Source organism: Bactrocera tryoni, chromosome 3 (assembly GCF_016617805.1).
Source record: "Bactrocera tryoni isolate S06 chromosome 3, CSIRO_BtryS06_freeze2, whole genome shotgun sequence".
Lineage (NCBI taxonomy): Eukaryota > Metazoa > Arthropoda > Insecta > Diptera > Tephritidae > Bactrocera > Bactrocera tryoni.
The window spans coordinates 13,437,817-13,462,151 of NC_052501.1; the positions used below are offsets into that span (position 1 = coordinate 13,437,817).

The following is a 24,335-nucleotide window of genomic DNA, read 5'->3' on the forward strand; positions in this document are numbered from 1 at the left end:
CTTCAGCTTCTTTGTAGAATATGGTCGGGCGAAAGCAAGCCTGACGATTGAAACTTAAGTATGCTGTGCTTCATCCAATCAGCGTGGCTTTAGGTTAGGAAAATCAACAGCTGGCCAGATATTCACCATGTGCCAAATCTTGGAAAAGACCCTGGAAAAAGAGGATCGGCATACACTTCCGCTTCGTCGATATCAAATCTGCTTTTGACAGCACGAAAAGGAGCTGTTTCTATACCGCTGTGACTGAATTTGGTATCCCTACAAAACTAATACACCTATGTAGACTGACGTTATGCAGTACTAAAAGCTTTGACAGGAATAGGAAGGACCTCTCCCAGCCGTTCGATACCAAACGAGGTTTTAGACAAGGCGAGTTCTTATCGTGCGACTTCATGAATCTATTGCCGGAGAAAATTGTTCAAACCTCAGAGCTTAATCAAGCAGGTATAATCTTATATGAAAGTGCACAGCTGCTGGCGTATGCTGATGATGTTGACATCACTAGCCTTAACAACCGCACCGTTAGTTCTGCTTTCTCCACGTTTGACAGATAAGCGAAGCAAATGGATCTGGTAATGAACGAGAGCAAGACGAAATATTTCCTGTCATCAAACAAACAGTTGTCGCACTCGTGACTTGGCTCCCACTATTGAAAATCATAACTTCAAAGTCGTACATAGTTTCGTCTATCTTGAAACTAGCATTAACACCAACAACAACGTCGTCCTTGAAATCCAACGTAGAATAACTCTTCCCGTCAGGTGCTACCTGGGACTAAGTAGGCAATTGAGAAGTAAAGTTCTCTCTCGACGGACAAAAACCAAACTCTACAAGCCCCTCATCATCACCGTCCTTCTATATGGTGCAGAGGCATGTTACAAGTTTTCGAGAGAAAAGTTCTGCGGAAGATTTATGGTTCTTCGCTCATTGGCAACAATGAATATCAGATTCAATAGAACCATGAGCTGTACAAGTTATACGACGAAATTGACGTAGTTTAGCGAATTAAAAAACAGCGACTACGCAGGCTAGGTCATGTCGGATGATGATGATGGATGAAAGCACTCCAGATCTGAGAGTATTCGACGCGGTACCTGCCTGGGGAAGCAAAGGAAGAGAAAGAAATCTGCTTCGTTAGAATGGCAAAATGGAGAAGTGCCTGGTCACACTTGTAATCTCCAATTGGCGCTAAACAGCGAAAAGGAAGAACGACTGGCGCGCTGTTGTCGAGTCACTTTAGCCATGTTCGTCTTTCCCTAAATATACTTGTATATAATATTATTGAGTCTCCGACTTTGTGTGTTACCAGCTTCGTAGCAAACTTAATCTATTCCATTCAGGGGTTCAAATTATTAAAACTGAAAGCACCAAAACCAACATTAACCAAAAGGAAAAAAGTAGAAACAACGCATTGCATATGCCAATCGTCAGATGCCAACAACCAACAAATAGCACCGACCTACCTAAAATTCAATAAAAATCAAATAAAAGACGCAAGCAATGGAAAACTATTATTGCAAGCGCATGGAAATCTGCTGTGAAATTGCAAATTTCCAGCAATTTACACGCTACTGCAGGCAACAAAGCTTTCCTCCACCCACCAAACGCGCCGCAAAGGTGCACTCACTCGGCGCATGAATGCCGCAGCAGCACAAACTGTGGCATGTTGCAGCAGCGCCACGTCATAACCCATAAACACATGACACACAATAGAGATGCAGCGTTGATGAGTTTTTGTTTTTGTTGGGCGCGCGTAAACACCCACTTGGCGAACAACGTTTCGTTTCGTACGCGAGTGAGTATCACCTGAGGTTGCGACCAGGCACCGGCAACTTGGAGAAAGACAACGAAGTAGAAGTTTGTGAGCGTACACTTTAACCTCTGAGGCGGTGGCAGGGCAACACTCACTTGCAGCGCCACAAATTGCACGCTGCTCGTACCTACTGGGGTGGGGCAAGGCACGACAAAGTTGTAGCCGCAAAGTGCTGATGATGATAGAAAATAAAAATGCAACAACAACGCGCGTGTGTTGCCAACTGCGGTGCAGCTACACGCGGATGTGTTGCAAGTCGGTGTGTGTGTGTGTGGCAGATTGCGGAGCCTTGCAACGTAATGTGCGATTGCGGCACGCGTTGTTTTGCGGTAGCTTGCGGCTGTTGCTATAGCTGTAGCGCTGCGCTGATGTGGCATGGTGGTTTGAACTGCGCTGCGGCATTGTTATGTCTTTTGTTGTTGTGCATGAGCATATCGAGTTATCGGTTGCAGCAAATCTTTAACATCTGCATCAGTTGCCACGGTTTCGGTTGCGGACTGTCAGCTGAAAAAGTTAGCTCGCAGTTACGGATAATATATATACAAATAATGACATATGGTATATGGACGCACATATTTACTTGAGAATGTGTGTGTTTGCGAGCATCATGCCAAAAATATAAGAGCAAATTGCATTGGAACTTGAAAAATCAGTAGAATAATATCTGCTGCTTTTGAAGCACCGATGGCCTTCGGCTGAAAGGTACAATGGGACAAGAGAGGCTATTTGAGGTTGAGGTTGTGTTTAAGACTAAGTTTAAGATTGATATTAAGATTGAGAATGATATCGAGATTCAGATTGAAGATGAGGTTGAGATTGAGGTTGAAGTTGAGGTTGAAATTTAGGTTGAAGTTGAGATTGAAATTTAGGTTGAAGTTGAGGTTGAGGTTGAGGTTGAGGTTGAGGTTGAGGTTGAGGTTGAGGTTGAGGTTGAGGTTGAGGTTGAGGTTGAGGTTGAGGTTGAGGTTGAGGTTGAGGTTGAGGTTGAGGTTGAGGTTGAGGTTGAGGTTGAGGTTGAGGTTGAGGTTGAGGTTGAGGTTGAGGTTGAGGTTGAGGTTGAGGTTGAGGTTGAGGTTGAGGTTGAGGTTGAGGTTGAGGTTGAGGTTCGGGTTGAGGTTGAGATTGAGGTTGAGGTTAAGGTTGAGGTTGATATTGAGGTTGATTTTCAAGATTGAGATCGAAATGAAGATTGATATTGATATTGATATTGACATTTATATTGATATTGATATTGGTATTGATATTGGTATTGGTATTGATATTGATATTGATATTGATATTGATATTGATATTGATATTGATATTGATATTGATATTGATATTGATATTGATATTGATATTGATATTGATATTGATGTTGACATTGATATTGATGTTGATTTTGATATCGAAGTTGAGATTGTGATTGAGCTTGAGATTAAAATTAAAATAAAGATTGAGGTTGTGCTTGATGTTAAGTTAAATTTAAGGTTAACTTCAAAAAAGATCACGAAGTTATGATTAAGTGCCTTAGCCTGTGTTACTATAAAATATGAGTCCCAACACTCACACCTCACCCATAGTATTTCTTGATAGTTAATAACAAATTATTGTGGTAGTGAAATGTGGCAGTCAGGAGTAACTATTATGCTGCAACAGATATGTGGCGCTGGAAGCGACAATTTCCACACATACACACACGCTCGCGCACGACATGAGGGCACCGAAACACTTTAGGGTTAATCGCTAAATAATGTGTTGAGAGGAGGATTCGCGCAAACGATTGGGCAGGTAAATCATTTCAACCCAGATTCGGACATGCCACATGCACGTAGCAGCAATTGTTTATGCAGCAAATGAAATAAGCGCATACGTGTATCAGTTCATATATAATACCAATTCGTGCCACACAGTTCTTCCGCATTTTTCGAATGGAATGACCTGCATTGTGTGTGCCACAGATTTCATGGTGAATGCCACGAACGCTGTCATAACTGCACTGCATTACACATCTACACTAAATTGTATCTACCATTGCTTATGGCTGATCTTGCAACGCTGCAAATGATTGCATCAATGAAATGCATGCAACAGCAAGCGAAGGTTGCACCGCCCATCGCTACCGGCAAATCTTTATTAATGTTGCATGTATGTCTAACTGAGAGTATGATGTACATGCGTTTCGTGGCCAAGGCCAAAAGTCACGAGCACAAATGTGTTGACTTGCAATGAAGCAGAAATAAATTTGCTTTTAGGCACTGTTGCATATACATACGCCTACAAACTTACAACCTGCCTTAAATGTTGCAGTCTTATCTAATCTACATGCAATTTTTCTACGTTTTTTATGCGCCTCCCAACTTTGACTCTTGTGGCAGAGTGACAGTTTTTGTTGCAAGTAACTTGCAGCACACTCCATGTTGCAGCCAACGCGTGTGGCAACTTTTCAACAAAAATCTGCGCTATCAGCAACTTGCCACATATAAATCTATGGCTTTCGTTGCACATTTGTCAATCAGCGTTTTACCATGATTTTCTTCACTTCAGTGGCGTTGCCACATCTGCAGTATAACACACTGTGAGTGCATTGCTGTGTTGTGGCGCATACGCCATTGGCTTTGTAGCAATCGCTTGTGGTACGTCCATCAACTAGTCAGCACTTTACCGCGCAGACGAATTGTAAACAATTCATCAGCTTGTGTGCACTCGTGTTGCAAATTGCACCACTTGCAACAGCGTTATTCATCACTGCAGCAAGTGGCATAGTATTGGCGCTGTCAACAGCAAACGCTTTTGTTACAAGTAGCCGGAACAAATGACTTGCATATGTGGCTTGGCATATTAGCTGCTACAACAGTGATTTGTTGCAATATGCACACTTTCGTTGAAGCTTTTTAGCTACAAGCTGCCACAGTTTGTTCCACCTCGAGGATGAACCCTTTTCGTTGTACATAACCGGTACTGTTTTTTACGCGAGTACTTCGCGTTTTTTAATTTACTCGCTGTTTGACAAACTTGCGCTACATGCCACATGCTGCAAAATTGCGTATAAAGCGCATTCGCGTTTCACTTGCAACATTACTTGTATTTCTTGTCATTTTTTATTTTCATCCGCAAATTGGAGCTTATGCTTGATACGCGGCGCTCGTGTTGCAAGCGGGCGTAACGGTGCTCTGAGTGTAGCGCACGATAAGTAAGTTGCCTTGGGTTTTGCTCTTCATCGCTTTTATATATGCTGCTTTTGTTATGCTCTTCGTCGTTGCTCTGGTTCACGTACTTCTTATTGTTGCCTCAAAATGTTGCATTGAATTGGTGTTGATTGATAACACCACGGGCGGTCGCTTTTTACGCCAATTCTTTCACGCTCGATCGCAGCCTCATTGCAACCCGCTGTGTTGGCTTTCTTTAAGTTGTTGTGCCCATATCACATACATATATATTAACACGCACAAAACCAAAAACACATCAAAAACTGTTTATAAAATGTCGGCTGAATTTATTGCACACACTTATCAACTGCACTTCAAGGAATAAAAAAAGAAACAACTTAACTTAATTTATGGTTTCCTCGATTTGATTTTCTTTCTGAACTTTTTCTCACGCTGCAAAGCTGTTGACTTTTTTCGCATCTTGCGACCTCAACGAATGCGTATAGTTCATGGAATACTTAGTTGGTTTTGGAAACACTGGATTGGTCGTTTTGTTGGAAACAAAGGTCAGACTAGACAAGATCATATCAAAAGATCTGTGCTCATGTTTTCTCGAAAAGGTAGCTTAAATACTTCTTCGACAACCACAGATAATTAGCTGCACGTATTTTTGGTTTACTTGTTACAAATGTGTATCCAATTACATACATACGATTATATTACATGTTGACTAATATATTTCTATGAGACACCTGTTTGAACAAACAATGTACATTTCATAGATATTATACGGTCGAGTTTAGTTTTAACTAGAAAGTTTCATTTAACATAGGTAGAATAATTCAATTTAGATTAAATATGCACCATTTCTTGAAAACTTATTTAATTTTTAAAGGTAAAGTCAAAATACTATTTTCATAGAAACCCTCGTCCTTATTGGAACAAAACTGGTACAGTCTATTTTCAGAAGCTACTATTGAGTGTAATTTTTGAGAAATCATTCGTCATAGGCAGGAACAGGTAGTAATCAATTGGTGCCTAGTACAGACTATAATATGGATCCATAATAATTTCCCAATCTGCCGCGAGTCGCCGTCGATGAAAATTCCAATCCTATAACTAAATATCTTATATCTTTATTTGAAAATAATACTACTATTACAGAATTTGTCTAATTATCACAGATCGCTTTAACAACAAAATTTTTAAGCAGCACCGGTGCTACCCTATCATTGTCTGACTATATGTATGTATATCATATGAGCTTACCATACAGTGTGACATACTTCTATACTTTTGATCATGGTGTGACAACAAAACATTCGCTGAATTTATGTATTATTAATATTCAAAAGTGTCAAATATTATTGCGCTCTAGGGGACTGTTAAAAGATCTACAAAGCGTGAGCATTGTTTTGCAATGAAAACTTAGTAGTTAAAAAATATACATATGTAAGTATGTAAGTATATGGAAGTGATTAGCAAAGGCATAATTGATTGAGGTATGAGTTGGAGGATGAGTTGGAACGGTATTAAGACAAAATAACAATAGACATAAGAGACATATGTATAGGTACAGTCAGGTGGGTTGGAGGATGGAGCCATGTATAGACTATAGATGTGTGTTTGGAACCCGCCACTTAAAAACAAAAAAAACGCCTCAAATGAAAAGGAAACAACAGCGGTATACATAGGTATTGCCTCTCTTTCAAATAACGTCCAGAAGCAAGTAAACACACCATATATGTACATATGTATATGAATTTAATATCAATAAAAATTTAGAAAAAACCATAAAAAAACAAAGGCTATATTCAATAAGCGTTTAATGTAAATTATGTAATGTAAAAATTTTCCGATACTTTCTTCACAGGGTGTATACACAATTCTACAATAACATTATCATTTGAAATTAAATTACTTTAAAAATCCTTAAGTTGACTAATTTATTGTAAAATATTTGAAGTTTTGATAATTTATATACATACATATGTATGTATTTGTATACGTGCATATTTATATAGTCATAAGTAGTCTTGCATGTCTCATACAAGAATTTCCCTTCAAGTCTTTTGTATGCCTAGAAACTTTTCTCACAACAAATACATATATACACATACATACAATATTACATATTTGTACATACAACGATAGATATGTAAATGAAGCAATCGAGCATGAAGTACACATGAACATATTGACATAATTCTCATTTCAGTCAATAAAAGTACGAGTGTAAATATGATTTTGCTTTTAAATAAGTGCACGCACATACACATATACAATTACATGTTCGTGTGTGTGTTTACACATGTATTGACTCATATTCATAACGCATAGCAGTAAATAGTCCACATAAGTACTTAACTCATTTGCTCAACACTTCAACTTATTGACACACATTCGCTGCCGCAACAACACTTCACAAGCAGACACGCACACACAGGCACACTTATGCGAGTTTCTCATGCCAATTTAATGCAGAATTATTTCGTTTCATTCTTCAGACACCAGGCGCACGCTTGACTATTGAGGAAAACACATTTTCTTTTATTTTTTATTTTTTATTGCATTGTGGAAAAAATCAAATTTATTTACTCAAAAGCACTTATGAGCCGACAAGAATATAAAATCAAACATTTGTTGACACTTTTGCCAGCACGACAAATAAGCAAACGGACAGACAGACAGACAGAGCGTGGAGTTAGCGCAAAATATTGTACAAATACAAGGAGAAAGATGGAGGAAGCGCCAAGCGACGCACATGGCGCTCATACTCAAGTATTTATAAACATAAATATGATACAAATGTATGTAAGTATATGTGTTTATGCCACACTGAAGCGTCCATATTCTATACATTTGCAAGGGGAGGTATTGCGGGGTCATTTATGCGCCATAAATCTATCATGGCAACACTTAGGAAACATCAATTGTCGCATGTACTAACGACACAACAACTCAAGCACTAGCACAACAACAAAAATAACTGTATATTTTTAATGCGCTGAGAAATACTTTTTGCGTCCACAGCGTGAGGAGGAGGCAGCAGCGCAGTGTGGTGTGCGTACAAAAAGCAGACCGCGCGTTGTGCAAGTGATGTGGCATTAGCGACAAATTTTAATGCGGCGTAAAATTAAAATTTTCGCTTTTTATTGTTTTTGCCACACAAGTATATTTGTCAGTATTTGTCGCACATTTGCTCAGTCCTTATTTTATGCTTTATTTTTTCCGACTTTTTATTTTCCATATTTTGCTGACTGTTGCTGACATAAGCTCGGCGTCGCCTGCTTTATGCTGCCTTGCAACCTGTCAGTCGTGTCACTTGTGTTTCAGCGGCGGCGTCGTCTTCCTTTTTGTTGTTGACTTGTTGAAGTATTTTTGTCACAGAAAATCTGTGGTTTTCAACGATTCTCATGTGGCACGGGTGGTGTGTGCGGGGCAACATGTTTTGTCGTTGAGTAGTTGCAATTGGAGGAAATTAGCGAGCTCATATTTTAAATTTAGCTGTTGGGGATTATTTACATAAATACATTTGTATGTGGAAAGATGCGAATATGTATGTAAGTATGTATCACGGGAGTACGAAGTATAGTTTTGACAGTCAAAAGGAAATGTATTAATATGAGTATGAGTATAAGTGTGATCATGAGTATTAATAACGAGTGATCCAAATAGAGGTTCTTTTTTTAATAGCCTCTAACAGATCACGCAAGAGTCGTGTCACGCTGTCAGGTTATTTTTGTCCTGTATTGTTTGACATTTCATCGTGAAAAGACCTACGCCTGAACAACGTTCACAAATCATTCAACTTCATTACGAGAATTCATTTATTTTGTAAAGAATGTGTTTTGTGAGCTTCGCTCAACTTATGATCAACATAATCGGCCTACTGAATGTACTATTCACAACACCATCAACCATCCTGAGACCTAGCATTCATTATTGGATAATATTCGACCGAATAGACCGCCTCCAGCATACAAAAACATAGTTGCTGTAGCTCAGAGTGTACACGCATTCAGCGCCATTCGCAGCAGCTCGGACTTACGTATGGCACATCCTGATGCATTTTACGTCCAGAACTGAAGACGTTCGACCTTCGCAAGCAATAGCGCTTCGCACCAAAACGGTTAAATAACGGTATGATGTGACTTGTGGGTCAGTGGAACCATCCCCATAATATTTGAAAAATGATGTTGGTGAGAAGGTAACCGTCAATGGCTACAGTTATCGCGCCATGATAACCGACTATTTCATGGCTGAAATTGAAGCTCGAGATTTCAGAAACGTTTTGTTTCAACAAGATGGCACCACTTTTCAATCATCGCATCAATCAATGGATTTATTGAGAGAACACTTCGGTCAGCAGATAATATCACGTTTTGGGCCAGTCAATTGGCCACCAAGATCGTGTGATATCACATCGTTAGACTTTTTCCTGTAGAGATATGTCAAGTCTTTCAGGCTGTGGAGCAAAACATCATGCGTATCACTCGCTAGTTACCAGTCGAAATGCTCGAACGAGTCATCGAATTGGACGAAATGGATGGATTATATGAGATGTAGCCGCGGCCAAGATTTGAAAAAGATAATCTTCAAAAAATAAAACCCAAAGAATGTTCTTTCGAATGATAATAAACATTCTCCCATTAAATTTGAATTTTCTGTAGTTTTTATTTAAAAAAAATAGGTAACCTCGAAATGGATCATTTTTTAAAAGCTAAAGAAGTTCGACCTAAACAAGTTTGTGAAGATATTTTTACAACTAAAGAAGTTTTCCATACAAAAACTAAATTTTTCCCGGCAAATTTTTATGGCAACTATATACTATAGTAGCTCGATCTCAACGTTTTCTTACTGTTGCCTTAAAAAATTATTCTGGTCAAATTTCGTGCGGATATCTCGTCAAATAAAACAGTTTTTTATATAAAAATGATTTTGATCGTACAGTTTTTATAGCAGCTATATGTATGCTATAATGTTTCGGTATCAACAATTCAGACAAATGGACCCGAAGAGAAAATTATTAGAGCCAAATTTGAGATCTATATCTCAAAATCTGGTGGCTAGCTGGCGTATATAAAGACAGAGGGACAAACGGGCATGGCTATTACGACTCAGCTCCACATGCTGATAATTTATATATATTTTATAGGGTCTTCAAGATTTCCTCTTGGTTATTGCAAACTTCGTGGATACCATATTCAAAATATAATTAAGAAATAAATCAGAAAACGAATATGAAAACAAATACACAGTAATTTCTCGCAATAATCTCCTCACACTACGAATCACCTCACATTCAGGCGCAAATTGTTACCACTTGACCGCAAAAAAAAGTAAATCTGCTACACAAAAACACACCCACAAGCGCCACAAAGTGCTGAAGTGCTTTTAATTATAATTGTTGCCATTGTTGTTGCAAACATTTACGATTCACCTTGCAGAATAATTCATCAAAATGCAAAGTAAATTCAAACAATCTGTCTAGCGGCTGACTGATCGCTGATTCACCAAAGAACGCAGTCATTCACAGCCACGCAGCAGCAGAGAGTGGTGGAGCAGGCAGTGGAGCCAGGTAGCTGGGGGTAAGTTGTGAAATTGTGTCTATTGCATAGGCTTACGGGCGGACAAGTTGGCGCTTGGGCCACCATGGGTGCAGCGGGCGCTTTTACGATTACTACCACGTCAGGTGAGTGATTGACTCACTAACTGACTGGCTGCCGGACTGCTTGTCGTGCTGTGTGTGTGCGCACGGGCCTGAGCATAGTAGTTGCGTTGTTGCGAGCAATCACTGAGTGACGTGTGTATGGCGGCGCAATTAAATTGCGTTGCTGCTCGTGCCAGCTGTGCAACTTTCAAAGCTTTAACACTTTGCTTGCGGTCAAAATACACGCTGAACTTCGGCAAATCCTTTGAAAATAAACAAACTCATTTTTACCTATTTTCTCAAAACTTTTTTTTTGGAATTTTTTTCTCACTTTGCAGCGAAGTGTGCTTCACTGCATTTTGATGAGTTTTTGTTGTGTAATTGTTGTTGTTTTTTGTGGCTTTTTGTTTGTTTGCCTTGCTGCGCTTGCTCCTGTCTTTGTTTGTACGCACTTGCTGGCACTTAGTTGTTGTTATTTGTTGTTGCGGAGTTTGTTATTTCTTCTCGCATTTTGTTGTTTTCATTTCGTCATTTTTACTATTTTTCCGCTTTAATTCACTTTCATCATATCAACCACAAAAGTCATCTTCCATCTTTCATCTCTCAACAACAACATTAAATTCAACTATACGAGTAAACTTGCAACAACCGCTAGGTGGGAGATTGATGTTTTACGTTGCACAGCAACAATAGAGGAGAGACTTTTAACCGTGTAATTAAAGTTTTGTTTTCTGTTTCATTTGAAATTTCATGAAGTTCCATTAGACAGCGTATGAGATATATTATGGTTTCAGTTATTCCAAAGAAACTTTGAAAGAGACGATGGGTAAATAACCACAAGAAACACAAAAGAAGAAGCGATTATTTATGCCGAAGAGGGTTATTAAAAATTAATACTAAACGACGGAGGGCCTATTGATTTCAGAAACTGAATAAAATTCAATAAGAACTGTTTAAATGTATACAAAACTATTTTCTCACTCTTTGATGTGATATTTCTTATAGATCTTATTTTTGTTTTGATCTTGGTCTTTTAACTTGAATTCAATTATTATGACATGAAATTGTATTTTTTGAGATCGAGGAAATAGGTCAACTCTCCCCTTGAAAAAAAGTTCTGTGGCTGAATAACAGTTGTGCGAGCTAAGTGCATACTTATATAAGGAACAGGTCTCTTTGGACATGTTTGATCGTGCGAATACTGATCCCACATTCATCTAGAGCATTTTAACTGCTAAAGCCGCGCAACAAACAAGGTGATGTTAATTTTTTAATCAATATTTGCTGTTTGGTTCATCATTAATTTTTTCCGAAAGGACAGACGGTCAATAAGGAGCTCTATTTGGCCGAATTGAGGCATTTGCCTGAGAACATCCGTCCAAAATGCTCGGAATTGTGAAAGAAAAAGCTTGGAATCGATCAAGGAAAGAAGTCCTATACAAGAAGCTAGAGAAAAAAAGACGAAAGGTCAAAAAAAGGTTGTTCAAAAGCAAGAACCCGCAAGATTGACGACTTCAAGGGAACAAATTTATCTCATTCATATCATTTTTCTCTCCACACTCTGCTATTTCAACAGTTTCTCATTTTTAATATTATGTCAGAGATTCAGTTTCTCATTTTTAATATTATGTCAGAGTAATCGGATTCATGAAGATTGGATAAGGATGTCATTGTCATACAATTTCTCTCTCAAAACCCAAGAACTAATGCTGATAATTGTTTTTAGGCTCATTCCTATCACAATCGCTTATCTAAAGACTTTGAGAAAGACCTGTGAACTAAATATTATAGAATCGAGGTTAACGCAATATTGAGAATCCTCCCTCTATTTCCATAACTTTAAATCTGACTTCAATACATACAATTTACACAAGATTTAATACTAAAAAACTCGCGGGCAAAAGAAAGGGAAATTTAAAAAGCCAACCACTCATTAAAATTAACCTAACAAGCTTGCTAACGAATTTAGACGCCACAAATTAGTACTTAAAAGTCCAGTTGCAAATGCCGTGTTAAATACCAAACGCAATTCACACATTGCTCTCGCACTTAGAGGAAAAAGACAAACTACAAAGGAATGGCACTAAATTTCGCAGAGCACCATGCTCACACTGCCTTCTTGGTATTTTTAAGAGTAAATGCTATGTGTATTAATTAAAATAAGAGAAAATTGTTATTTTCTTTGTGTTTTTTGCACTTTTCTTACACTTACCGGCAATTTGTAGCGTGGCCTTCCGACTAATCGCCTTGCCGACATGATTCTTGGCCACACACCAATAGACGCCACTGTCTTGTTCTTTTTTGCTCATCATCGTGCGATAGAAGAAGAGCGCACCATCCTTGAAGAGCACGCGATGCGATTTCTTTTCATTTGTGTTGACCGGCTCGCCATCCTAAAAGAGAAAAGAGAGCAAAAAATCATAAATTAATTTGAGGAAAATATTTAAGTGGAATTTTTGTAAAAAATTAAACTTTGAAAAAATCAAAATCAAACTTTTTTTGGATGAGACTGAACTGGTTGCAAACTAGTCAGAAAACTAAGGATATCAAGCTAGTATTTTAGTATAACTAAAATCACTTCTTGATGGTGGGTTCAAAATACAATGAATGCGGTTTTGGAATTCTTACTTATACATATACAAAGGCACATTCACACCACTTGATATGAAGTCACCCGATGATATCAGGCTGCAAAAGACAAACCGCAAATTTTTTTCCAAACTTTACAAACTTTTGCGGTTTAACTGCGCAGCTTCTGTGTTTCTGGTGACAAAAGTGAAACTCAGGTGCAGTTGAATTAAAATTTACACTGTAGGTGGCAGGCTTAGAAGAGTGTGTTACGTATGTGTTGCATGCCACTTTCGTTTTCATGACTTACAAACACTTTTGTCTGCTGTTGCGACAAATGCGGTTACCTTTAGGTTTTTGTTATTCTGTTTTTGTGGTTTGGTATAATTTTTCAAGAAAAGAGAGCAGTGTAATTGCATTGAAAGCCGGTGGTGAGGTAAGGTAAAATGAGTCATTTAATTGTAAAACGAATTTAAAAATGCCTTTCAGATTATTTTAAATTTTTGATGTTTTTATTTCAGCAAAATATTATGATACATAAAGACGTATATTATGGAAGAAAGAGCAAATAAAATTTTAAATTAAACATTAGTTAGATGGAATGAGTTGAAATTAAGTAGTAATAAAAGAGAATACTATGGAATACACTGGAATGAGCTGAAATAGAATTGCACAAAATTCAAAAGTATTTATCTTTTTCATTTCACTAAATATATCTTTAATAAAAAATTCATTAAAGATTTAAGTAATAACTAAAATTTAGAAAAAATTTTAAAAGCAACAATTAGTAGACTATCGTTCTGACTCATAAAGCACTAAAGCTTTTTTTTAATCGCTTTAAAAGGTATGTGTTTTCGCTAAAATCTCATTATCATGCCTGAATGTAGACCACGTTTTAAAATATTTAATTTTTATAAATTAAAATTTATTATTTTAATGCTTTTAGCTTAGTATCCAGCTCTCAAGAAATGTAAAAACTTCATATAAAAAACGATTAAGAAACTTGTGCTAGTATGCAGCTCTAAAGAAATCTAGTACTAGTACTCTAGCGAATATAACAAACCTGGTTTTGCGAAGAAACATGAAACCAACACTTGTTTCAAGTAAATTCAAAGTAATCGTTAAATTCATGGCAAAATAGTTAAAGCCACTATCTTGAAGTATAGTTACTTTTGAAATGGTGTATAAAACTTACCAATCATCAACAACATTCCTTAAATCGCAATGAAAATATATAGGTATGTTATTACACAAATGCATACATATATATTACACACAAAGCATAATTTCTTTATTTATTCTCTGTCAAAATTACTTGAAGAAATAATGTATTTTTTTTCTTGAGCAATTACTTGAGAACTGGATACGAACCTTTTATTTATACTCTAAAGGAATGATAGAACGAAAAAATAAGTTGCATAATAGCTTTACGGTTACTGCTATTTCTTCTAAACATTTAAAAAATATGATAAAGAAAATTTAAAGTGGAAAAATATGATTGAAAACTCAAAAATATACGACGTTCAGTACGTAGACCATAGCTCTGATGCCCGAAAATTTACATTTTAGGTGTGCGACTTTGCTAAAATATAGTTTATGCGCCTAAAGATAGGCAACGCATGCATTACGAAAGTGTGATTACATAAAAAAAGAGATTTTCAGGAACTTTTGAAAGAAAACTACTAATTGTTTTAAATTGTTAGTTATATTTAGTGAATATAAACAAATAAATTAAATAAAGTTACTAAAACAAAGCCACGAACTGCTGTAGTGATTCTAACCTTCACAGGTACCAAATAAAAAAGTATTAAGGGTATTTTAAATCAGTAAGATATTACCTACACAACGACTTATTAGCAGAATTTTAAAATACAGGGTGTGTAGGCAAGATTTATATTTGCCGCCATTTCCATCAATCTTCGCAATTGACGGAGTAAAAAAACTATTTCGTCCATATTTTTACGAAATTTTCGAACGGCGGCCGCCATAATAGGAATCCCTGCAGTTAATCTCACTCGTATATTAATTTTGGGACCGAAAAATTATGATTTTTAGTCTACTAAAAATTACATTTGTCAAACAATCGAAACACTGCGAGGTCTTGGTAAGGAAATATGTACAAAGAATGCAGAAAAAAGTCTAGTGGTGGTTTTTTTATTTTTGAGTTACAGCTGCTGTCAATTTGACAAATGTAGATTTGAGAAATACGCGTTTAAAGCCAGGCTGATAGAGCTGATTGAGCTCAGTGCCCACAGTTTAAATAGCTGTAACTCAAAAAATAGTTGATATATTAATATAATAATATTTAATATTATTCTTATATTATATAACAAGGCATAGACAATCAAAATATACAAAAAAAAATCAGAACTTTTTCGGATTTTCACTTTAGGTCCACTTAAGTAATTCTCCGAAAGCAGTATATGTGAAAACCGATGCCTACATCTAGGCTGATGTTGGTTGAGCACAGAAAATCAGAAACATTGAATATCATATTGATAAAATAATATAATAAATAATAATAAAGTAATAAGTTGCTAAAATAGTATAAAATAAACACAGCCAAATTGTTTTTGATTCCTTAAAACTAAATTGATGAAAATTAATTTCCCTCTTAAATATAATAAAAATCAATCATTTTTGTCTGCACTGCAACAATTGAAAACAAGCTACCAAAATATAAATTAACAATTCTGCAGACAACTAATCCACAACTCAATATTCATTAGTGGCATTTACAAAAGCTCAAATGCCGTCTAGCCAGTGCTGCCACCTTACAGCACAACCTTACAAAAATGCCGCCTGCCGTGAGCTTCTTCTGATTACAAATATACTAAATATATAATATATACATAGATATACAGTTAAATGCACCGCTACCTTTTCAAATTTATTACAATTCAAATTGTAAGCGACTTTATTGCCATGGCATTGCCGGGATTTACATTTTGAATTGTTTTATTCAAGGAAAGTCGAACAAAAAGATGGCAAGAGAAAGCGACGGAAAATTAAATAAAATTCGTGCCACATATGCAGGGATGTATTTGAGTAAGTTTGCAGGCAGAGCAGAGAATTTAATACACTGACGGGCAGTAATCCCTTGGCAAACACACACACACTTCCATGCTCATATGTATGTGTTGCAGGCTGCTTGCGCCTAGTGAGTATAAATAACGTAAAGCGGCACTCACACACAACCACAAATTTGTACAAGTACATATACATATATATATATATATATATATATATATCTACACATATAAACATATATAGGCTCATATGCCTATATATGTGCCACATGACGTTGTTATCCCTGTTAGCGTTTATTTTCTACAGCATGGACTTACCTTAAACCATTCAATTGTCGGCTCCGGTTTGCCTTCGACTTTGCAATTCAGTGTGGCAGGTTCATTCTTTTTCACAACCAAATCTGTTGGATGCTCGATTATACGCGGTGATTGATACTGAGCTGCAAAGAGAATACGAAAAGAAATGAAAAAAGAGTTTAGTAAAATGGAAAAAATCGTTCAAACGGTAAAAACATAGTTTGGTTGCAGGAAAAGGATTGAAAAAATATTTGCGGAAATGCGGTGAAAACAAAGAGATCTCGCTAAAAACGGGTATGCGGTGGCCTAAATATACAAAAACAAAAGCAATGTGGCGGTAAATTCATGTGTGTTTGCGTGCCTGTGTGTTGCATGGGGAGCAAACTATTTGCCACTTGAATAGGGTTAAGCATTGTTGGCGTTGCAGATAGCAAATATTTTAGCTGTGTGGCAACACACGCACAAGCACACGTAAGAGTACAATTTTATAAATAAATTTAGCATTTTTAAGCTTGCCACACATACATAGGTACATGCAATAAATACGAGTATATATATATTTTTTATATAAAAATACTTTTCCACTTCCTTTTGCTATCCACCGCTGTTAGTAGTGATGTTTAAACGTGTGCGGTTTTATTGTTGCAACGTGTTTGTGTTTCAGACTGTAAGGCTTTGTGTCCTACGCTTTTTGCTCACTAAACTGCTATGACAGCTTTTTTCACAGGCAAAAAAAAAGTTTTTGTATTTTTCAAATTTATTCGGTTTCATTGATCAGCGTGGCGCTGTAGTAGCACGCAGCTTGTTGGGTGGTGAACGTGTTGATTGTGGAAATTTTATATTCCATTCATTTGCAAAGCTTTGAATAACAGTTTGGACACGAGCTTAGCGAATGCGCTTTGCGAAAAAATTAAAAAAAAATTGAAATTGAAAAAATATCAAAAAAGTAAATTTGTTTAGTTTCAAAGCCGATCATGATCTATTTATTTATTTATATACATACGCGTATTGCAAACCTTTCGTTTATTTAAACCTGCAATTTACAGCGCAAGGGAATTTTATTGGCACATTCTTAGCGACAGTTGCAAGTTTCAAATTTTATTTTTGAATTTGCGGCTGAGTTTTAAAAATTAAATTCCAGTGTCAAATTAAATAAATTGGGTTGAATAATATTAAAAAAATATATATTTTTAAATCAATTAAAAACCTAACAGAAAAATACAAAAACTAATAAAAAGTTACAGAAAAAACATAAACTTTATTTCTGGCTAATAAATTAAATGAATTGAATGCATTGCTTTATCTATTTATTGACGGCTTAAATGAAGAATACACAGAATTCAAGTACACGAAACCTTTATAAAACTAAGTCTTTTTAGTAAAAAATACGAATTACAATTAATTAGCATGAAACCTTGTGACAGCGAAAATAAAATTGATATTTTAAATTTAATTTATATGAAACAAATATTTTTTTTATATTTTTAAAGGATTTTGTTCACTTAATAATTTCCTCAAATCTCTTATCTATTTTCAAATATAACGAATGTGCGTATAACATGTTTGAGAATATTCTCCGAAAACTTGTAATTGATCCGGAAAATAGTATCGCAGATATTAGTTTTTTAGATATTAGCGTGTTGCTAAGAATTTTTTCACTTGAAGTAATCGGTTGCTAATATTGGGTACTCGAAAAAATCTTTTCGTATTTTGCCAATAGATGTCGTTACAGTCGTATATCTGCAGTGCTACCAACCACATTGTGTCATACCATACAGTGTCGGAAAGGTGAGATTTTAGGCTTCATTTTACCAGAAAAAAATTAAATTCGGAGAAATTGAAAAAAAGTTAAAGCTGTTCAAAAATGAGTGAAAATAAGGAAGAACTTCGCTATGTTTTGAAATTTTTGTACAAAAAAGGGAAAAATGCCACGCAAGACACCAATGAAATTTGTGAAGTTTACGAAGACGATCCTGTATCACTTCGTATAGCACAACAATGGTTCGCTTGCTTCCGTTCTGCAAATTTCGAAATATCTATTTACTTTGATTGAATAATGTCTCTAGCGGAAAAATGACAAAAAATGGTACATATTTGATTATTTATTTATTAGTACAAATAAAAAAAATTAAGTTGATGATTGATTAGCAATACGAAAATTCTTTTTCGACCACATAATATTATAAACACGTTCTTTTCGAAACGCCGTTTTCAGAGTCGATGAGGGAATTTCCAGCTATTAGGCTGGACCGATGGGCTTGCTATTTTCACACGATCTTTTTAAGATAATAAAAAAGGCATACAATTTTAACATTAATTCCGATGATTTAGGTCACTCTGCAGCTCACATTTTCACTAAAAAAATTATTTTATCTTGCGTAGCCGCTACTTCGTCTAAATTAAAATTCCGACTAGATCTTCAATCAGTTTTATTCATTTATGGTTATAATAGAATTGTTTGTTTTTTAGTTTTGAGACAATTTTAAGCGTAAACACCTTTTTTTCTGCCAGACAGCTTTTGGCGGAGATCATTTTGTAGATCGACTAGCGGATTCTGGGAATACAAACTTTGTCAAATAAACCAACGTTTATTGAAGTATATAACCTAGGCGCCATCTTGAACCAGCTTAACGCATGCAGGTAAATCAGACTATTTCTCTCAAGGTGAGATTTCAATAGTCACTTTCGGGTGAGGATATCCTCTAGAGGTGATTGCAGAAGAGATTAAGTAGAGGGAGGAGGATACAACATCCATGTTGTTGTAGTTGTAGCTGCACAATTATACAGAGTTGACAGCGCTTAGCCGAATAAAAAATCCTGCTTTGTTCCGGTTACAAAGACCCGACTGTCGTGGGAAAGAATACTACCTCTATCTACACCAACAGCTCCAAAACGGGCCGCGGTGTTGGAGCAGGAGTATTCTCCAATGATTCTGTCATGTCTCTTTCTTAACATCTACCAAACTCAAATAGCATCTTCTAAGCGGAAGTACTAGCTATAGAGAAGGCCTGTGGAGTTCTTTTGAATAACTATGGGACTATGTGATACTAATTGCTTATGACGCGTTTATTCAGGGAGTTAATGCACTATTCGTAGTTTTTAAAATAACCGTCATAAGAGAAGAAGACGTGGTTATTTTCTGTTTTTACTTATTCTTGTTTTGCGAGAGAACAAAAAAGTAAAATTTTTTGTACCTAATAATTTTATGAAATTTTCAACAAATAAAAATTAATTATTTGACAAACAAATATTTGTAAAGGTTTTGTAACTTTGTATAAATAAAGAAGAGGTAATTTAATCATTTTATTGAAAATTTCTTTTTACTTATAAACAAAAATTAAATTTCACGGTTCTTGCCGTATATGGTAAATACTAAAACATAAAATTTTAATATTTTTTATATTTAAAAAAATGATATTAAAATAAAAATATTAAAACTGAAAAATTATATAAAAATATTATTTTTGACTCTTTTGAAAAAGATAATACCTATTTTGGAAAAAAAAATTTAAATTAAAAAAAATGTTTTGAACCATTTTTTTTTGTTTTGAAAAATTCAGTTTTTAAATAGTTTATTTTTTCATTTTTTGGAAAAATAACAATTAATTAAAATATTTTTGTTTTTGAAAAATTAATTTATTTTCGAAATATGTAGTTTTTATATATAAGAATAAAATATTAAACGTAATATTAAAATAAAAATGAATTGTCTATTAACTAATTAATTAGCAAGGAGAAATTTTTTAAACTTCTTTAAATCAAGATTCATTTAAAAAATAAAAAAAAGTATTGTTTTATATTTTTTCTAGAATTACAGAATTTTCACTTTGTTTATTGCCTAGGGTGAAAGTTCACACTACTTCTAACCGGTTTGTTTTATATACATATATTCTAATTTATCCTTTCTCAAAATAGCATTTTTCCTAACTATTTCTACATGTATACAAAATAAGTATTTCCTCTCCATAGCTCCTCGCCTCTCATATTTCATAATTAAAAACTCTCATTTAAAAGTTAATAAAGTTTTCGTGAAATTAGCGCAGAGTCAATTTTCCAAAAATTTAAACAAATTAAATTGGCGTGCAGACGCACCCACACTACTTCATGCATCCTGCTATAGCAGAGAGGTGCTTTGAAATTTTCGTAAATTTTATTTACAATTTTCCATGGCGGTGCAGCGCGTTGCCAATATTCCTTCACACACACACACCGCAGCGATTTCGTACTGGAGGCTGTTGGCTTGATATTTTCTGAGGAAGACCTTTATGAGCTGCCAAATTAATTAAAACTGTGCCCGCCACATTGCCATTGACTTTTTATACGTGGCAAGCATGTGCGAGCAGCGAAATGTCTATTTTTGTTTTGCTTCAATTAAATTGCTTGTAGTTGTTGTTCGTGTTTTTTAATAAAGATTGCTTTGAGCAAACTAAAAAAAAAGAGAAGTGTGTATCGATGCAGTAAAACTGATTAAAAATGAAAATCACGTTTCTGCCAACATTGAGCGCGATTTGGTGGGTGTGCGCAGCAACGTGCAACATCAGTAGCTACTAACTAAACACTCGCCGCCGCCACTGCAAACCATCATTATTATGCATGTTCAACAAATTATTAAAATGCCACTTAACGACCGGGTTGTCGCGCACAAACACACACACACACACATACATACCAAGAAGCGTTAGCTGGATTCATTGAACCAACGGAAGGGAGTCAACGTGCAACAAGGAGACGTTGCTGTAAATATACCGCTCTATTGATATATATATGGAGCCTTGTAAATGTCTGCCGAGTGTCACACCGTACGGCGACGAGGCAGCGGGGCTTGCGCATATACTGTTGGCTCAGCAAACAGTTAAGTAATAGAAATATTATCCTGCAATGAGTTGATCAACGACAAAGTCAACTCACTACTGCCGACGGTGAATTGTTGAAGGATGATGTTGCTGCACGACGCTCCGCTCAGCACTACATTTGTGTGTGTGTGTATGTGTGTAGTTGGCGCTTGTGTGCCTTTCGGTTGTAGACAAACAACTTGCAACATGACGTGGGGCACGGTAACCACGTTGACGCAAATAGACATTGAGTGCAACCGCTGGGTTGTAGGCAAAACAATCAAATTGTGTGCAGCAGCTAGCATATACAACAACAACAAAGCCAAAAAGAAACACAAAAACAAGAAGCAGCACTAAACTGAAGAATGGGTGGCGAGTGGCAAGTGGTTTGGTTATTGCCAACATTAATGCCACCGACAAAAACCATGAAGTAAGCAACAGCGACAACAAACAAGACAACAACAAGCAAACAGCAGCAACAACGACGTATACAAGTGACATGTTGCAACAGCAAAAATACTATTTTTGGCTAGCACAGTTTATACACGTACAACGAAGAGGCAAATTACTGCGTTCGCAGGCAGTTGTTAAATGTTGCACGTACACAGCAGTATATTTGTAGCGACTAAGCATGCCGACACAAGGCTCAGAGACAGAGACACCAATACCCCAGTATACTACACCAATCAAAGCGCTCATACTCAAACTGCAGGTATTTAAATTGCCAACGCCGGCAAAAACAACGTTCAGACGACACTGACACAAGCTAATAAGGAGGAAAAACGCAATTTGAGGAAGAGCTGGAGAGTGTGCCACCACATAAAATCATGTTGCAAGGCTACATCGAATTGAATGAACTATTGCCGGCTGCGATAAGTTGGTTTGGGTGCGACATAGTTTGACGGCGGTCGTTGTTGGCAACCGCCATTGCCAACCGAAGCCACCAAGCGACTTGCCACATCCCATATATGCATATATGCTGGCGTGTGCAGAGTTTAAGTTTTCGCGGTTTTTATACACTTGCAACATGTTGTTACAGAGTATGGTAATTTTTTTCACCTAGCGGTTCTATGTCTCGGATAAAACTAAGCGAGATAGATATATGATATATAGGATATCGTGTGAAAACTCGCCCTAGACCCCATATAACAAACAAGACTTATGGAGCGGAAGGTACTTCTCAATTTTAATCCTTGCAAGCTGCAAGAGTATGACGTGTTCGGGTATATCCGAACTTAGCTATTCCTTACTTGTTTTAATATGTAAATGAGCGTACCACAGTTGCCACGCGCGGTTACCACTTATTAGGGTGGGGTAATGGTTTGTCATTGGGTACATTTATGAGAAAATATTTAGGAATTTTCAAAGTATCAATTATATGTAGCTTCAACAAATATTTTTGGAGTAAGCTACGTATGTATATGTGGTAATATTGAAAAGATTAGACTGTGGTGAAACTGACAACAACTTTGACACTAATCAGAAGCATTTTGACATTTGATAATGACGAAAGAGAAATAGTTGACAGACAAAAAGACATTAGAAACAAATATGATAATGACAATGATGCTATTTGTGGTCGAAATGATGACAAAAAGTATGAAATTGAAACTAATATTGCGCATATGGTTCATATCTGTGAAAATTATTAGAATTTGTCAGTAATAATGACAAAAATTTTGACAGCGGTATAGAAAGTGTCAACTATTAATTTATGGAGAGCAATTCAACATTCCAATAAGGATTGTACAAAACAGTCGCAACTATCATGGTAATACTTATAATAGTGATGATAGTGAATATGACAATATTTGGCTGCCACGATGACACTGATAGTGACAGTGCCACTTACTACGTAAATATGTCAAATGACAGCTTAAGGGTAAGAAAGTATAATACTAAGAGTATTTAAACGGATAATAAAGGAAATATGAATAAATACAGCGAAAGGGAGTTTGTCAAATTGTTTGACACCTAAGATGACAATGCTAGTGACAAGAAAGTTAGTTTGAAAATATCATTACAAGAGTACTGAGGATGTGCAATAACGAATAACAGATAAAAGTAGAGGTTATGATTGCTTGCAGGTGACAATATAGAAGCAAAAAGAAATGATAATGACACAAAGGTAGAAATAAAGGCCGATTATACGGTACTGGGTACTCGAAAAAGTATTTTCGTATTTTGTCAATAGATGTCGTTGCAGTCATATATCTTCAGTGCTACCAATCACAATGTGTCATACCATTTAGTATTAAAAATTTGAGATTTAAGCTTCAGTAAAAAAAAATCGGAAAGTTGAAAAAAAGTTACAGCTGTTCAAAAATTAGTGAAAATATTGAAGAAATTCGCCATATTTTGAAATTTTTGTATGACAAAGGGAAGAATGCCACGCAGGCCATCAATGAAATGTATGAAGTTTACGGAGATGATGCTGTATCAGTTCGTGTAGCACAACGCTCATTCCGTTCTGGAAAATTCGGTGTGAAAGATGCACCTCGCCCTGGTCGACCTAGCGTTGGAAATGGCGATTAAATTATGGAATAATGTCTCTGCGGCAAAATGGCAAAAAGTGATTGACCATAATGGTACATTTTTGGTTCATTAAAGTTCATTATAAATACAAAAAAAAATTGAAGTTTGATTAGAAATACGAAAAGACTTATTCGACTACCAATATATGGTATTGTTATTTAAATTAAAGCAAAAGACATAGGTAAATTAACAAAATATTAAATATTAAAAATTAAAAATTGGGTTTGGAAAGAATAAAAAGTGCATGAACACCCAACATTTAGACAACAATTAAAGCCTCTGAAATCAAACCTCCACCAAAAGTTGCCAAACACTGTTTTATTATTATTCGCCTAGCAGCTCTGCAGCCGCCAGTAACCACTCACCTCCAGCCATTGAGCTGGAAGTAATTCATATAAATGTGAGTACAAAAGGTAAATTGACGAATGACCATTAGACCCGAACCACAATCATTCGTGCATATTTTCATTGTCCTCCAAA

The 24,335-nt window shown here is 36.0% G+C and overlaps 1 protein-coding gene across 1 annotated transcript in view; it reads right to left on the bottom strand.

Moving 5' to 3' along the window:
- Nucleotides 1-22,019, bottom strand: part of LOC120773100 (protein sax-3) — a 111,224-nt gene extending 89,205 nt beyond the window's left edge. The window contains exons 1-3 of the mRNA XM_040102071.1: nt 21,890-22,019; nt 16,510-16,631; nt 12,807-12,987 (exon numbers count right to left, since the gene is read on the bottom strand). Of these exons, the coding sequence (XP_039958005.1) occupies nt 12,807-12,987; nt 16,510-16,631; nt 21,890-22,019 (433 nt within the window). The remainder of the gene's footprint in view (nt 1-12,806; nt 12,988-16,509; nt 16,632-21,889) is intronic.
- Nucleotides 22,020-24,335: the final 2,316 nt, after the last annotated feature.